The sequence below is a fragment of the Apis mellifera genome, linkage group LG4, assembly GCF_003254395.2.
Source record: "Apis mellifera strain DH4 linkage group LG4, Amel_HAv3.1, whole genome shotgun sequence".
NCBI lineage: Eukaryota > Metazoa > Arthropoda > Insecta > Hymenoptera > Apidae > Apis > Apis mellifera.
The window spans coordinates 5,901,420-5,919,073 of NC_037641.1; the positions used below are offsets into that span (position 1 = coordinate 5,901,420).

General features: G+C 19.1%; 3 protein-coding genes across 3 annotated transcripts; 1 reads left to right on the top strand and 2 right to left on the bottom strand.

Annotated features, from left to right (window-relative positions):
- Positions 1-10,345, top strand: LOC100578823 (kinetochore-associated protein 1). Its single transcript, XM_026440025.1, has 34 exons — positions 1-380; positions 643-884; positions 951-1,055; positions 1,180-1,306; positions 1,453-1,604; positions 1,735-1,931; positions 2,068-2,540; positions 2,617-2,796; positions 2,857-3,278; positions 3,349-3,517; positions 3,578-3,673; positions 3,747-3,938; positions 4,021-4,151; positions 4,240-4,345; positions 4,429-4,669; positions 4,775-4,919; positions 4,987-5,138; positions 5,217-5,453; positions 5,550-5,608; positions 5,709-6,004; positions 6,064-6,218; positions 6,755-6,955; positions 7,016-7,131; positions 7,202-7,311; positions 7,376-7,497; positions 7,874-8,143; positions 8,224-8,315; positions 8,397-8,758; positions 8,833-9,018; positions 9,134-9,365; positions 9,437-9,739; positions 9,867-9,950; positions 10,018-10,055; positions 10,339-10,345. The coding sequence occupies exons 1-34, from the start codon at positions 243-245 to the stop codon at positions 10,343-10,345; spliced, it is 6,138 nt and encodes a 2,045-aa protein (XP_026295810.1). The 5' UTR covers positions 1-242.
- Positions 10,346-10,359: 14 nt separating this feature from the next.
- LOC102654345 (uncharacterized protein C6orf203 homolog) lies at positions 10,360-11,488 on the bottom strand. The gene is made up of 4 exons (XM_006561979.3): positions 11,217-11,488; positions 10,882-11,063; positions 10,627-10,699; positions 10,360-10,560 (listed from the first exon to the last, which is right to left on the bottom strand). Exons 1-4 carry the CDS (start codon positions 11,409-11,411, stop codon positions 10,360-10,362), a joined length of 651 nt encoding a protein of 216 aa, XP_006562042.1. The 5' UTR covers positions 11,412-11,488.
- Positions 11,489-15,710: 4,222 nt separating this feature from the next.
- On the bottom strand, positions 15,711-17,653 carry LOC552138 (Mig-2-like GTPase Mtl). The gene is made up of 4 exons (XM_624517.6): positions 17,483-17,653; positions 16,809-16,934; positions 16,184-16,520; positions 15,711-16,096 (listed from the first exon to the last, which is right to left on the bottom strand). Exons 2-4 carry the CDS (start codon positions 16,922-16,924, stop codon positions 15,962-15,964), a joined length of 588 nt encoding a protein of 195 aa, XP_624520.1. The 5' UTR covers positions 16,925-16,934; positions 17,483-17,653; the 3' UTR covers positions 15,711-15,961.
- Between the last annotated feature and the right edge of the window lies 1 nt (position 17,654).

Sequence of the window (17,654 nt, forward strand, 5' to 3'; positions counted from 1 at the left end):
ACAATTATTGTACAAGTATTACAATACAATTTATTGTAATACTTGTAAATACATATATATATATAGTGTAGTAGGTATGTTCAGAAAAATAGCCAAAATATTCGATCTTTATGCAAATTTGAATAAACTATATAGTTTTCATAAAAACCAATCAAAATGATTGATCCATAACTTCTGAAGTTGATAAAACAGTATGGTATTGCATGGTAAAATTCCCCACATTAAAATATTTCGCGGGTAAAATGGCGTTGTGGAATAAAGTGGTTTCAGGCTTTAATAAAGAAGAAGAAACCGTAAATTTTGGAACAAGAACTATAGTTGAAAATAATGGCTCGTTATATGAAACTTCTACTATTGCAACTATACAATCAAATGGAAGGGTACTTTATAGTTTTATTTAAACTTTAACGAATTTTAATGCATATCTGATTATATTGAAATTTAATATTTCAAATGTATTTTAATAATCAAATTATAATCAAATGTTATTATTCTTTAATTAAATTTCTTAAATTTTATATATTAATTTAATATTCTTATTTTATTAATATATTTATATCTTAAACATTGATTATATTAAAACAAATTTTTAATTGATATATATATATATATTAAATATAAAAAATATTTTATATTTATAAGGTAGAACAAGAACCAAATATTTTAGCATCTATACAATATTCAAGGGTCTGTGTATTAATTGATAAATCAATCACTATATTTGAAAATGAAACATGTGAAAAAATATTATTAAATGTTAGTTTTGAATTATTAATAACAAGTTATTGTATTTCTTATGATGGAATATTTTTATTTGTTGCATTATCAAATGGAATGTTATATTGTCTTAATTTATTAAATAAGGGACAAATAATCTTTACAAAGTAAGTTTTATATACATTTATATTTTTAAAAATTGTATCTTTTATATATTCCTTTTTTATATATAGAAATATTACAACAACTGAAAATAAAATAATAACAATATTTTTACAAAATGAATCTGAAGAATATATTAATATATATCTTATCACAAAAAGTGGAATTATTTATAGGTAAATATGTAAATATTGTATTATATATTCTAAAAATATTTATTTTAACTTTAAGTAAAAATTTTTTATGTACATTATAGTTATTATTAAATTTAATAAATAATTTAAATTTTTGATATTTTAGAATATCAAAATTTAATATTAAACTTATTCAATCAGCTATTACAAATGAAATTGATATTAATATATTAATGGAATTGACAGAAAAAATTAAATGTGTACAATTATTTAAAGGATTTTCTTGTGATGAAGTAAGTTATATTTGTATTTCAATACTTATATTTTATATATATATATATATATATATATATATATATATATATATTTCATATATTATACATTGTAATTTTATTTGTTATTTTATGATTTTTCATAAATGTAATAAAAAAATTTATAGGTAATATATGCTACTATAAGTTTGATAAATAAAGAAATATCAATAGCTATGTTATGTTCAAATATGTTATTTATGTGGCCTAATGAATGTTACGTTAATTTTAATATGTTACATTATAATTATACCAAAATAAAATTTTTTAAAAATTACATGTAAGTATTTGAAAAATTTTTAATTAATAAAATTATTTATTTTATTCATTTATTACTATTATATTATTATTTATTTAGTTATAATATTAATTATTAATAATGAATATTAATTTTGATAATTTTATTTTAGTGCAATGTTATGTTTACGTTCAGATTATATATTAAACTTAATATGTCCTCAAACTTTACTTGGTATGAAAGTGTATTCAAAACCTGTATCAGATTTTGTAATTATTGAAAATAATGATAATACTTTATGTCAGATTCTTGTGTTAATGTTTGATAGTAATTGCATTGAATATACATTGCAAGTTCTCTCATATCCAGGTATAAAAACATAGCAATTTTATATATTTAATTATATTAAATATAATTAAAAATACATATATTAAATATATGTTTATAATTTTTTTTAATATATTGATTATATTGATATTATATATATTTATTTCATTTTATTTAGATTTTCAAAAAAAGTTTCAAATAAATATACCAACTATAACATATCTTGTTGAAATTATGGATCCTTGCGATGAAATAATTTTATATCTAGAAGGAATTAATGGTTTCGATAATGATACTAATTACATAGATACAGTTAGAATAAAAACTATATCAGAAAGTGATCCTGAATATCAATTGCAACGATTAATAAGAAAAGAACAATTTGATGCAGCTGAATTTTTTGCAAAAAAATTTAATTTATCTACAGATCCTATTTATTATGCAAAGATTGCATTGCTTTTATCACAATTTGGACCTTGGGGAAAAGAAAAGTCCAATTCTCTTCAATTAGATATGATTCTTAATATATTTGATAAAATAAAAAATGTACAGTATATTGTAGAATGCTGTAGTAAAGCACTTATACCTGATTATAAACAAATGAAAAAAATTTATTTATATGCACGTTCAAGAATAGTAGAAAATATCTCTGTAAGTAACAAAATTTAATTAATTTTCTTATATTTCATATTAACAATATTTATTTTATTATTATTATTGATTTTAGAAAAATAATTATTTATGTCTTCTTTCTTCAATTAATAATACATTGCATAAATTAGAAACTTTTCATATGATTTGGGGATATCAAAGAAATTTAAAATATTATGATGAAGATACTATGAAAGAATGGATTAGATTTTCTCGAGCAGATTTAATAGAAGAATATAAAATACATTTGAGCTTGGTACAAAGTAAACTTATAATGAATTTAATTATAAATTCTGAATTAAATTTTTTATTATAGGGAGAAATGGAAGCAGCTACTTTAATTTGGACAAGACATCTTGTAAATATAATGAAAGATATATCTATAGAAATTGTAAAGGATATATTTGGAATTCTTCCTGAAAAAATACCTTTTCTTTCCCTTTGGATATGGTTATCACATTTTATTCCCAGTATATTGTCATTTATTCCTAATGCAATGTCTGAAATTATTGTCTGGGGTTATAAAAAAGTTAAATCATTTGAACAGTCTCATCGTTCAGAATGGCCTCAAATTGGAATTGATTTCACAAGAAAGTTTATAAAATTGTTGAAATTTCAAGAAAATCATCAATCTTTATACTTTCAACAGGAATGTTTAAACAAAGATACTAATTTAAAACAATTTATTTCTTTAATACAAACATTATCTGATATTCAAAAATTGAAAGTTAATTATAGGTAATATATGTTACAATTTTTTAATTATTCAAAATAAGTATTAAACTAATATAAAAAATAAAAATTGCAGATTAACAATATCTCTTAATTCATACATTGGAGATCCTATAGAAGTATCATACATATTATTAGATAAAATACATATAAATTTAATTTTAGAATTTGTGAATACATTTTTAAAACAATATATGTTGAATAATTCTCTACAAAGTGATTATGTTTTTTCTTCATATGTACAGGTATGTTTTAATTAAAATTATTAAAATTATATTATATATTGATAAATAATTAATTTATAGAAAACTTTAAAAAATTCTAAAAATTGGTGGTCAGGAGAGGAAGCTCCCTGGGAAAAAAAAATTGTTATTATTATTGATTTAATTCAAGATATAGAGGTATATAAAACTAAAAAGATTATATATTAAGTTGAAATATGGTATAATTTATATAAATTTGTCTATTTTGCAGACTAAATTACAGCAAATATTAGAAGTATTAAAAAAAGCTGTAGTTCCATGGACATCAACTATTGTATCTCTAATAGAAACAAGTTACGATTTTGATCATATTTTAACATCTCAAATTAGAATAGAACATAACTTTGTTCCAATTAAGCTTATTTTAAAGAAATATGGGTATGAACGCATTGGTATAAATAATGTTAGTAAACTTTATTAATTTTTTATAGAAAAAAAAACTGCGTTTTAAATATTTTATTTTATTAATATTTAAATTTTTACAGAAATTAATATACCGAATAATAAAAGAAAATCATGATAATATGATTTCTGATATTCAACAAATAACTAAAAATGATTTATTTTCAAGAAAAAAAGCATTTTCATCTTGCGTAAATTATTATTTAATTAGAGGGTAAGATTTTTTTAAATAAAAGATATAAATTGTAGCAATTTCAGAAATTATAAAAAAAAATTAATAAAAAAAATTTTTGATTTTATAGGAATTTTGAAAACGTAACGAAGATATTAAGTTTCTTAGAGGATGATGTTTTATTATATTGTTGTATACAAATTGTTAACTATATAACAGCTAGTTTAACATTAAAGGTAAAATATTAAAATTTTTATTTAAAAAAAATTTATATTCTTCATACATATATGTTATTTATATTTATATATTTATTATACAGATTATACCTAAATCTCTTATGTATCATATTGAGATGTTAGGTTGGATAAAATTGCAGTTAAAAGAACTTTCAAAAAAATGTAAAACTCAATCATATCATTGCAACAATATTATTAATAGTATAGATGAAATAAAATCAATATATTATTTAAAAAAAAATCTCGAAATTGATATAACATTTGAAGAATATCAAATTAAAAAAAAGCAAATATTACAAAATTATGTTAAAAAATTGTGTGATGGTATGAAATGATTTTTTATTTAAATGTTAAATAATTAAAATTTTAATTTTTATAATAAATTTTTAAATAAAAAATTTATATAATGTTTATATAATAAATTTACAGTAGACATGGAAAAAGATAATAATTTATTTACTACTTATAAAAAACTTATTCAAGCTGCAGATTTACTTAAAATACAAAGAATTCATGCAATATCTATATTAATTGAATGGTCAAAAAATGTAAAACTATTAAATTATTTTATTAGGTAAATGAATTTTATTTTTTTATGGAAAAAAGTAATATTTTTGATTAAAATTTATATTTTTATTCAGATGTGAAAAAGGACAATTAAATATAATGACAAATGAATGTTATTATACATATAAAATGTGTTTATTAATAATGCAGCATATTAAAATAAATGCAGATGTTGCAGTTACAATTCATAATTTAATTTCTGCTGCATTATGTGTATGTTTAGATGGTAAGAAAATTGTTATATATATAAATATTAATAATTTGAAACATTATTAAAAAAAAAATATTTTTATAAATTTTTTAGATGAATTACAATCTATGTTATTATTGTATATATGGATAAATTTATTTCGAAAATGTTGTAATATAAACTTTATAAATATAAATATAATGGATGTACAATACGAAGAAATAACAAGATCAAACTGGAAATTATATACGATATATAAGGATTTAAATATTAAAACTGATGAATTTTTATTACCATTATTTAGAAATGTAATTTCTGTAGAAAGATTTTATATGAATATATCAAAACCTGGTAACTTAAATCTTATCAATAATAATTATAATAAATATGATTATATACACATTTAAAAAAGCTTATATATAAATAATTTTTTATTTTATATTATAGAAATTGAATATCGAATATATACAGTTAATGACGATGGTCAAAATTATAAAAAAAATTGGGTAATTAATACATATATGTTTTTATAACACAAATATTTTAATATATGTATTTTTATTTTATATATATATATATATGTATGTATGTGTGTGTATTTTTCAGCCAAATATAGAAGAACCTATAAAGGATTTGCTTAATAAAATTATGGAACTAAAAATGGAACATAGCGATTATATTTTATTGCAAATTATTAAAACATTATATTTCAATTTTTGTGCTATACCAAATATAAATCATAATATATTAATAGAAATTAAATTAGTGTATTTTCATTTTTTAATAATATTACTTAAAAAAGTAATAAATAGTCGAATGTTTGATCTTCAACTTAGTTTATCATGTTTATTTATGTTATCTGATTCTGAAGCATGTAAATGGATTTCTTCTATTTGCAAATCGTAAGTATCTAATGTGAATATAATATAAAAATAATAATTAATGTAAAAATATTTTTTAGATTTCAATCAGATTACACTCGACATTTAAGAATAACAGTGCTTGGATATGAATATTTTTACTTAACAAAAAATCAAAGTTTGCAAACATTTAAAAATAATAAGATATTATATTATTGGGCACAAAAGTTATCTAAATATTTAGTTTCATATAAAGGTAGAAATCAATTTATTATTTCATCTTTTATTATATATTTAGAATATTCAAAAAATATGGAAATACAATTAACTGAAGATTTTTGAAATAATTTCAAGTAATATTTTTCTTTGCAAAAATTCTTGATATAGTTTTGTTAATAAAATTATTAACAAATTATTAACAAAAAATATTGACTCACGGAATGCGACATCAAATGAACAATTTTATTCATTCTATACGAATGATAATTAATTAGTTTATTCATTATTCTAAAAAATAAAACGTATTCGATATGATTTTATTTCAATAAAAAAATATTTTGTTATATTCAATAGATTTCCTTAGAGATACATTGCTTCTCATGCTTGGCATATCTAACATTTGACTAATCATGATTAGCTAATTTTTTGTTAATAATTTATTAATAAAATCGTAACAAAAACAAAAGAAAATTGCTTGAAATTCAAGAATTTTTAGTTAATTAAAATGTTCCCATTTTTGAAATATATATACACATATGCTTAATAAAAGAAATATAATATTTATATATATAGAAATGCTAACAAGTGATTCAGTAGCTAAAAGGGAAATATTACAACGTATTATGACTTATAATGAAGATCTGATTCCTTTATTTCAAGAATTTTGTATTGATTTTGGTTTTGATATCCAAGATTGTTTATTACTTTATCTACAAACAATAATAAAAACATGGGATCCAAAATTAAATATAAGAAATTATAATGGGAAAAAAGGTAAAATAATTCAAAAATTAATTTCATTTCATATTTTCAACATCATAATTATGTTTTTAGAATTACATATTAATGAAGATGATGTAAATCAATTAAGTAAAAAATGCAATTCTATTACTACCTATATCTTGGATAAAGTTGCCTTAAAAAATTGGGTTACAATGATTTTTTCACAAGTATAAATAAAAATATCATTTCTATTAACATTATAATAGATATAATATGATTGTAAATTTATTATTTCAGATAAATTTTTATCATTATGAAATATTTATAATTCTTATGGATCTCATAGAAGATAAAAATATCGAACATAGGAATTATTTATGTTTTTTACAAAATTATATTCGCACTGGGTAAAGTAAATATTAAATAATATTTTGTAAAGTTTTATATTATATATATCATATTTTTTTTTAGTCCACCTACACAAATAGAATATGATGAATGGATACATCTAAATCCAGGATATACATCCTTACCATTTATAGCAAAATGGCGATTACCTTTTTTACCTAAAATTGAATTATGGAAACTTATAAGTAAAATTTTTTTATTGCATTTATTTTATTAAAGATTTGTCAGAAATTTTAAAAATCTAATATCGTAGAATTTATAGAACGAAAACTTTTAGATATAAATAATTTTCAATATTTTTATCTGCATTCATCAAAGATTAAATAATTCATTAGTAATGATAATATATATTATATATTATTACATTATTCGATTTTTGATAAAGCAAATAGTGTTTATTATATGTATGTGTTATTAACTTATATTAAAAATATAATTTTTACTGAAAGTTTTAATATAAATTCTATTTATTTTGTTTTAACTAATAGTTTAATGAATAGAAATTTAGTAAAATGGTACAAAATGATATATAATTATCTTTTAATATTAATACAATTTTAGCTCCTGAATTAAATTTGAAAACTTATGAAAAATGGTTAGATATTGCTGCTATTCTTAAATTACAACCTCATATTATATGTACTTTAGCTATAAAAGGTGAAGTAGCACATATTTGGAAAAATAAACACAAAATAACTAAATGGTCTCTTTCTTCAAAAAATAAAAGTTTATTAAATCATATAAAAAAATGTATAGAAAGAATGACTGGTCCAGATGCATTGTATTATGGCACTGCAGCATTATATTATGTTGTAAATCATACACCACCAGGTATTTTATATATTAATAATATTATTTTATTAGAAAAATATGTTAAAAATAAAATAAATTAAAATTCATTTTTTTATTAGGAGCTGATCAAGTGGCAGCAATTGAAGAATGTTATAAATATGCACAATTATCAGCTCAAAAATCTATGATGTTTGAAGAAGGAATGTTAGAAGTATATTTTTTGTTTTGCTTTTTTTTTATCTTGATAAATATAATAATTTAATTTTCATAAATATTTTCTTTTTTGTTCTAGAAAATAAAAATTAAATATTTACGTTTTACATCGGAACATATTTTACATGTACATGGCTTAGACAATAAAAAATATTTGTCATTAATTGGAAATCCGAATAAATTAGTCCATGAATTATATACAGATGAAAGTATACCTCAAAGATATCGATGTGTTATTGATCATAGACCCGATATAAATTCGGCAGTTAGTTCAATTAGTCAGTTATTTTCTATTAATCTGATAAAATTACGAATAGAATTATTACAAGAATGGTTACAACCAGATACTAAATATATGAAATTTAATCAAAGTATAACAGAAACATTTCCGGCAATGACAAATTTAGAATCGAATTTAAATTGTGATGATAACTTATTGAGGTATATCATAATATTAATATATTTGAAATATTTTTTTCTTATATATATTATGTAAACATCAATATTATTTTCAGAGCATGCTATATTTTAGAATATGGAGATCTCGAATTATCAGCTAATTTTCTTATAAATATAAGTTTTAATGAAAAAAATGAAGATTATAGTCCAGAAGTTCGTTATAGAGCTCTTTGTGTATTACAATCTATAGTTGATTCTGCTAAATTAAAAGATTTAATTAAACGAGATGACCAAACAATTAAGTAAATACTTTATTTCTAAATTATTTGATATCATTTATCAAATAATAAAATTAAAAAATTTATTATTTTGTTATTATTTTGTTTTATATAATAATTTTAAATAATTGTATTTCAGAAACTATATGAGATCTTTGAAATATATAAGTAAATTGGAATTGTTAGGAATAGGATACAGTATAAATACATTTGAAATGTGTTCTAAACATGAACTTGTGCAAATTTTATGGAAAACACAAAATTATTCGCCACAAGCACTGATTATTATTGCACAACTTTGCATAGATTTTGAAATATATGAATATTCTCTCTGGGACAAAAATTTAACTAAAATGGCTAAATTGTTAATGGTAATATCATTAATATCATTAATATGTCATTAAAGTAATACAAAATTAATATATTTTTATTATATTTGCAGATTAATGAATTAAAAACAATTTTATTACAAGTACAAAATATAAATACTATTGTAAATTCTAATGGATATTTATTTGGATGGGAAGCAATAATTTCAGAACCTTTCAAAAAAATGGATATGAATCCGACTTCTGAACAAATTGAAAATTGTATTGAAGCTTTACAACTTTTATATTCATGTCCAGTTTTATATGCATTAAATTTCTCTAACATTATAAAGTATTGTTTTCAATGCCAGCAATTACATTTAGTACTTGCATTTCTGCCATTTTTAAATGATGATGATACAATATTTGTTTTGGAAGTAAGTATTTTTGTATTTTATTTAACTATTACATATTAATTGTTATTTATATATCAGTATATTATTTATATATCTATACATATTATTCAAATATATCATACATATTTACATATTCTATCTTTTATAGAAAATTAAATGCACATCTAATATTACAAAAATATTAGAAAATTTGAATAATTTATGTTCAAGTGGAATACTTTGTACAGCTTATGTAAGTATACTAAATGTTATTTTATATAAATGTAAAATATAATTTCTAATTGAATATTTTTTTTCAGTGTAATAAAATTATAGAAAGTACATTAACAAATATGAATAAACATTCAATAAAATATGAATAACTTTTGTTTTAGAAAAATAATAAATAATTTCTTTTTAAATCATTATATATATATATATTATTATTATTAAAAATTATATTTGAAATTTATACTATTCGTTTATATATTCTATTTTTATATAATTTTATATAATTAAATTTTATATAATTATTACAAGTTAATTATTACTATATTTCCTTTTTTTATTATATATCTATTACATATATATATTATATATCAATTTTGTACATAAATAAATTGCATGCTTTGTTTAATTAGTCATTAAATAATCAATTATTTTTAATTAGTTGTATGATCATTATGCCATTTATCTTTATATTCTTCAATTAATAAAGATTTATTTTGAAGTAATTTTATTTTAAAATTTTCTTCTTCTGGTTCTGTCTTAATTGATAATAATACACATCGATTTATTATTAAGTAATTTGGATTATCAGGACTTCGTTTCTGAATAAAATCTATTTCATCTCCAAGATTAACCTGCATTAAAATATGATATATTTTTGTTTTAACATATATGTAATATTCTTATTTTTGTTATAATACCTTTATTCCTTTTTTAAAACATTTTTTTCCATTTATACGTATATTACTCATATAAAATTCTTTATCCACTTTTCTGAAAACAAAAAAATTATATAATTTTTATTTTATATTATTTGATTAAAACAATATAAGAATTTCATGTTAAAATTTTGATTAATTTTATGCATTTGTATTTAATAGTTTTGATCTTTAATATTTCATTATAATAAATTATTTATACAAATCACTATTTTGATAAATAATAATTTAACATACGCTCGTGACATTCCAAATCCAGCTTTAGCAACAGCATCTAATCGAAGAGATGGTACTGTAGTTATTATTATTTTTGACTTTTCTGTATTTAAATAATCATCAATAACTGTATCATCGTAATCATCAATAACATTATCATATTCATCATTATCATTTTCCGTTTGATTTTCTTTGTATTTATTCTATATATATATATTTAATTAATATTTGACAAATAATATATTCAATTATCAAGATATAATTTTAATAATTTATGAATATATAAATAAAAATATGATATTTGAATATTAAAATAAATTATATATTAAAATATATTTATAATAAAATTATCTTACTTGTTTTGAAATCATTTTTTTGCTATTGAATCTTATAAATGTTACAGATATAAAATTTTGTGGATGTAAATAATTTATATACAAATTATAATGTTTAGAATTAAACTCCGATATATTTTTTAATGTGTAAAATATTTGCGTATTTGTACATATTGTTCTTCTTCGTATTACATTAAAAATTATCCAATGGAACATATTATTTAAAATCAAAAACGTTTTAACAAACGTTTAAAAAAAAAAGGTTAGATATTGTACGTAGCCATACTTAACGTTAGATTATGAACCTATTTTTATATTATATGCAAAGTTTATGAATTTCATATTTTAAAATATATCATTGCCAAACTATCTTATTAAATATTTATATTTAATTTAATTTTTTAACAAAAAAGAAATTTATCTAACAGTTTTTTTTATTATTGGTAAAATGAATTATTTTTGAATAAAAATTTAAAATCAACATGTAATAAAATTTAAAATTAACATTAAATAAATTGATTTTTTAATATATCATATCACTTTTTATAAAAGATTCATTCATTATTAGATTTTATAAAATTTTTAAGATAAATTTTAGATAAAAATTAAATATATGTTTTAAAAAAGTCATTTTTTCGTTTATTTTATATTACATTATTTTTTTTATATTGAAATTACATTTTATTTATTAATTTATAAAATTTTTTTTTCTGTCTTTTATATTTTTACAATATAAATGATAAAAATGATATATATTATTTTATTTAATTTATTTTGTTTTCATAATTTTAATAATCGAAAAAATATTATTTTTATATAATCTCATATAAATCATTTATTTAGAACTAATTATATATAAATAATATAAACAATTCATTTTATTTATATTATTTAATTTTTCATATATTATATTTTACAAATATTTTTAATTTCAACTGTTTTAATATAACTGTGATGACTGTAAACAAAATAATTTTTGTTAATTAAATAAATTATAATGGGATCTTAATTAAAAATTAACTATTTTTCATTTTGTGTACTTTATTTTAAGAAGTTCTTTTCAAAATACACATAAATAAAAATAAAATATAAATGCAAGTGGTATGTAAAACATGCATTTATATTGCAGTTACATTTTGATTATTATTCAACATTGTAATTTGAATTTTTTTTAAGAAAATAGGATAGTGTTAAAAGTAGTTTCTTAATTTTTTTCTTTATATTCAGTTTTGTACTAACAGCAAAAGAGTTCTGAGTTCAGAGTTTATGAAAATAGAATACTTAATTTTTCAAAATTCAATTTTTATGATTATGATATAATAACACAATTTAAATAAATTGTTTAATTTAATATTATTAATTATGCATGAAATATAAATAAAATATTATTTATATTAATATATTATCCTCTTGTGCTGTTTTATTAGTACAGAAATTAGAAATTTTACAGAAATTTTAAGAAAATAGATAATGTTATTTCTAAGATATACTGGTGATTAAATTTACTTAATACATGTACATACATTGTATTCTAATGTTTTCTTATCCTTGTTTGGTTTATTCTGCATCACTTAAATTGATATCTTAAATTAGATCAATACTTTCATGTTCTTTATTTTATTATTTTAATTTGATTATTTCTTTTTTTTTTTAATAAAAAATATTTTTTAATTAAATGTAAATTGAATATAAATTTCAATAAAACACATTTCCTTTACAAATAAAATCAGATTTTTGATGACTAGAATATTTTTACATTTCATACATTAATTTTTTCTATATAATTATATGTAATAAAGATTATTATAAGTAACATTAGAAGTAACATTCAACTTTGGTTTGTAGCATTTATTATTGTTACTTTTTTATTATAAAAAAAAAGAAAAAAAGAAAAAAGAAGAATGTTAATATTAAATATTTTTCATTAAATGCACAAGTTGTAAGTAGTGTAATTCATCTTACCAACCTGTATGGATTCATTACATTATTAAAAATTTTTACTAATGATTTGAGAAATAAAAAATATCATATATACAAATTAAAAAACAATTTACTTGCATATTTGATACTAGCTGCCTAAATTTAATTTTTTTTCTCACTTAAAGTTATAATTCTTATTATAATAAAATGCGAATATTTGTTTAAATATTTGTTTAAATATATAAGAAAATTTTCAGGTATAAGTAGTAAATTTTGGAGTAATAGCTTAAAATTTTTATTTACATCATAATACTGCAAAAAATTTCTCATATTAATCTTAAAAATTAAATATCATTTAAATACTATTTAAAAAATTGTGCTTTGCTTTGTTCTTATTTTCAATTAATTTTTATATGATAAATTTTATCTTTATATAATAATTGTAAAATAAATGCACTACTTACAATAAATGCAAATTTTTACGTACAATTCCTATATAACATACTGCTAGTATTTGATTATTTCATATAATAAATGTATGTATATCATTTATGTACTTATGTACATAATATAAAAAATTTCTAAGCTTAGTTCCTTTTGTTTAGAACAATAATAATGTCTTCAATTGTGCTTTTTAAACTATTAAAGAAACAATTGTTTTATGTAGGAACTAAAACATAAATTTATAAAATATTGCAACAAAAAGTACTAAAAAATGTTATTTCGTTTAGAGATTATAGCATGTATAACAAAGTATGAAAAGCTTACTGCAAATATTTTATAACACTCTACATTTCAATCATATAATTAATTGTAATAGATTGTACACATCTTAAAATATATATATATATATATATATATATATATATATATATATATATATATATATATAAGAAAGAAAAGAAAATAAAAGGAAAAGTTTAGCATTTTTAAAATTTGATTGAAATTTAGAGTATGTTACTGCTATGCTACAGTATGTACACTTAGCAAGCATTAATATGCCTATTCTTAGTTCATTCTCACTTACATTAGGAATTCTTTCCTGTTTTAAATATGTTGACATTATTTTTAATTTACTCAAAATGCACATTGAGTACAAGTACGAATAAAGTATAATATTCAATATTTTTTTATAAATCTGTAAGCATATGGCACGCACGTCCTATCTTTCTATATTCTAAGCTTTTTCCAAATATAAAAAAATAGCATGTTCATAAATGCTGGAATATTTTTAGACATCATCACACTATTTTTTTATTGAATCCTTTTATAGAGAGCATGTAATATGTATCAAAATGTGTTTTAATATTATTGAATATAAATAAAAATTATGTTATAATATAATAAAAAGAAATTTATAGTAATAATTAATCTAAATATACATATGAGTGTGTAAATATTTTATGTATAAAAAAAAAAGAATATTTATTCTATACAATATATTCGTTATAATATGTATTATTAATTTTGTAAACATGAAAATTGATATAAATGAATTTTATAAAAATAATAATAGAAGATTAAAAATGTTATAATTATTCTTTAAATAAAGTTGTGCTATGTTCTCTGTATTATAGGCATACTTTGCACCATATGTTTGTTACTGGTATTACATTTTCTTCATAACTCAATATATATTTTGATTCTTTTCTTCTTTCTTTAATTTTTATGAAAAATAATTTAGAACTTTTTATAAATCAAATTGCACCAGTGCAATAATCAATAAAAATTATATCTGCCACATCCATTAACAGGAATACAATTTCAAATGTAAAACATTTAAAGTATTCTATAATAAATGTTTTTCAGAATATAATTATTCAATAGACAGTCAAAATAAAATAAATATTAATATATACATAATACATTAAAATGTATTTGGTATTATGTTATTATAAAATGAATGTTCATATTCTAGCAAAAAAATATGCCATATAAATTAAATTTGTTATGCACAAAACATGAATATTTGTTGGCAGTATTTCATGCATAATATATTATTTTTTTTTTAGAATGTAAAGAAATATTATAATTGCAATATTTATAAAAAATTTTAAGATAAATACAAAATATTTCTTATGAGATTTTTCAATTCCTTTACAACTTTTTTTTTACGTTTTCTAATATGAGATTTAAAAAATACATATGTTTAAAAGTGACATAAAAAATGTTTGTGTCATTGATTTGATTTCTTTTTTCGTTGCTATGGCACTGTTTGTTTAAATAATTCTATAATGCTATTTTACATTTTATAAAAATTGTTAGTATATTGATTGTTATATTTATCATATGAATATACTAAATGAATGTTTTTACTATTATAGGTATAAAAATTTAGAAATCTGGCAGCTCTTACGATCAAAATTTTAAAATTCAATATTTAAAATTGTTATAATATAGTTTTACTTTATTAATTAAATCACTATATTTAAAATACGAAATTATTACTTTATGGAGAAAATAATAAACAATAAGATACAATCATAGATTAATATATGATTAGTATATATATAAAATTATGAAATTATTACTTTGGATGCATGCAAATTTGTAATTATTTTTATTTCATTAAACATTAAATACTTTTAAAATAATAATAATAATATATTTTTGTGTTAGATTTTTAGTTTTATGTTAATTTTTAGCTTGTAAAAAAGTACAAGCTATAAATTGTACTTTATTTTTAATGAAATAAACTATAGCTGCCAGAATAATTTATTAAAATGTATGATTTACTACCTTTTTCAAAACATTCATATTTTGTCCCTTTTATTTGTGAGAAAATTAATTTCAGTCTGTCAGTTTATATATGGTTTTACCTATATTGAATCTTGATTATTTATTGTTTATAACATAATGCATCTTCTCTGTCTGCGTTTTTGAGGTTCAGGTCTTAAAACAGCACGAACTGCTTCATCAAACACTTGTTTTAGACCACGTTGTGTAAGTGCAGAACATTCCATATATTTCACAGCACGAATCTATAGATTTTATTTGAAATTAGTTATTAATTAGAAAGTTGTTGTAATTTACTTTAGTTATTTTTATATTATAATATTTATTCTAACCTTATTTGCCAGTTTTTGTCCTTGTTCACGTTTTATAGCACTAAGACCTTGTTCAGCTAAGGCAGTAAGTGTTTCACGATCATCTCGTAAGTCTATTTTAGTTCCAACAAGTATCATTGGAGCATCTGGGCAGTGATGTTTAATCTCTGGATACCATTTGCTGGTAACATTTTCAAAAGATGAAGGACTTGTTACTGAGAAACAAATTAAAAAAACATCAGTCTGTGGATATGAAAGTGGACGAAGCCTGTCATAATCTTCTTGACCTGCTGTATCCCAAAGTCCAAGACTAACAGGTATTCCATCCACAACCATAGGTGCTGAGTAATTATCAAACCTATGTAAAATAAATGAAATTTATATTTAAAAAATTTTAATATATAAACAACTATGAAAATATGATATAAAATAAATTATTTTTTTAAAAAAGATAACTAGTATTTTTTTTATTATTTTATTAAATATTCTAAAAAAAATGTAATTGAGATCAATTATAAATATTGAATTTAAAAACATTAAAATTTTTTCTGAACAATTTACATTCATATTATATATTTTTTATATATATTTATATATATTATATTTATAATTGAAACATATTTTTATTTATAAAAATAATACTTACACTGTAGGAACATATTCTCCTGGAAAACTATCAGTGGTATATGATATTAACATACATGTTTTTCCTACTGTTCCATCTCCTACTACCACACATTTAATTGGTCTACCTGAACTCATATTTTCAATACTGTAGTAATAATAAAAATATCATATTATTATATTTATGAAAATACATATGATAAAATGTTATATTATATGGAAAAAAAATATTTTAAACTAATAGAATAAAAATGTAATGTAATATAATGTAATTTAATAAAATGTAATGTAATTTTTAATAATAAAAATAATATCAAATGTTTTATCTAAATTTAATTATTTATTAAACATTAAGTAAATCATTTTATAAGAAAAATAAATTTATCGATATTTAATAACATTTTAATTGTTAATTATATATTTCTAAGTGTAAACAATTACAGAACATATTGATATAATAAAGATAAACATTATCCAAAGTAAATATTATGAGAAAAATAGATTTTATAATGATAAAACATATATTATTTAAAAAAAAACGAACATTCGAAAAAATAAAAGAATACACGTTTCGAATTTAAAGGTTAGTCACAAAGATGAACAGCTTTTTAATAAAGGGCTTGTCCTTCAATTTCGATTTATTTATTCATTATACAATTAGTAAATAAGATTTATAAATATCATATAAACACTTACCAAATATGAACAAATATTTGAATACAAAAAAAGATCACTGTTTTAATGCGACTCCAATTACAAATATATTGGACGTTCTTTAAAAAATTATAAAACCGGGTGCCATGACGGTATTGCGGTTTTTGGAACTGAAACGGACGTAGCTTTCGCTTGGTGACAGATGTTCGACAAT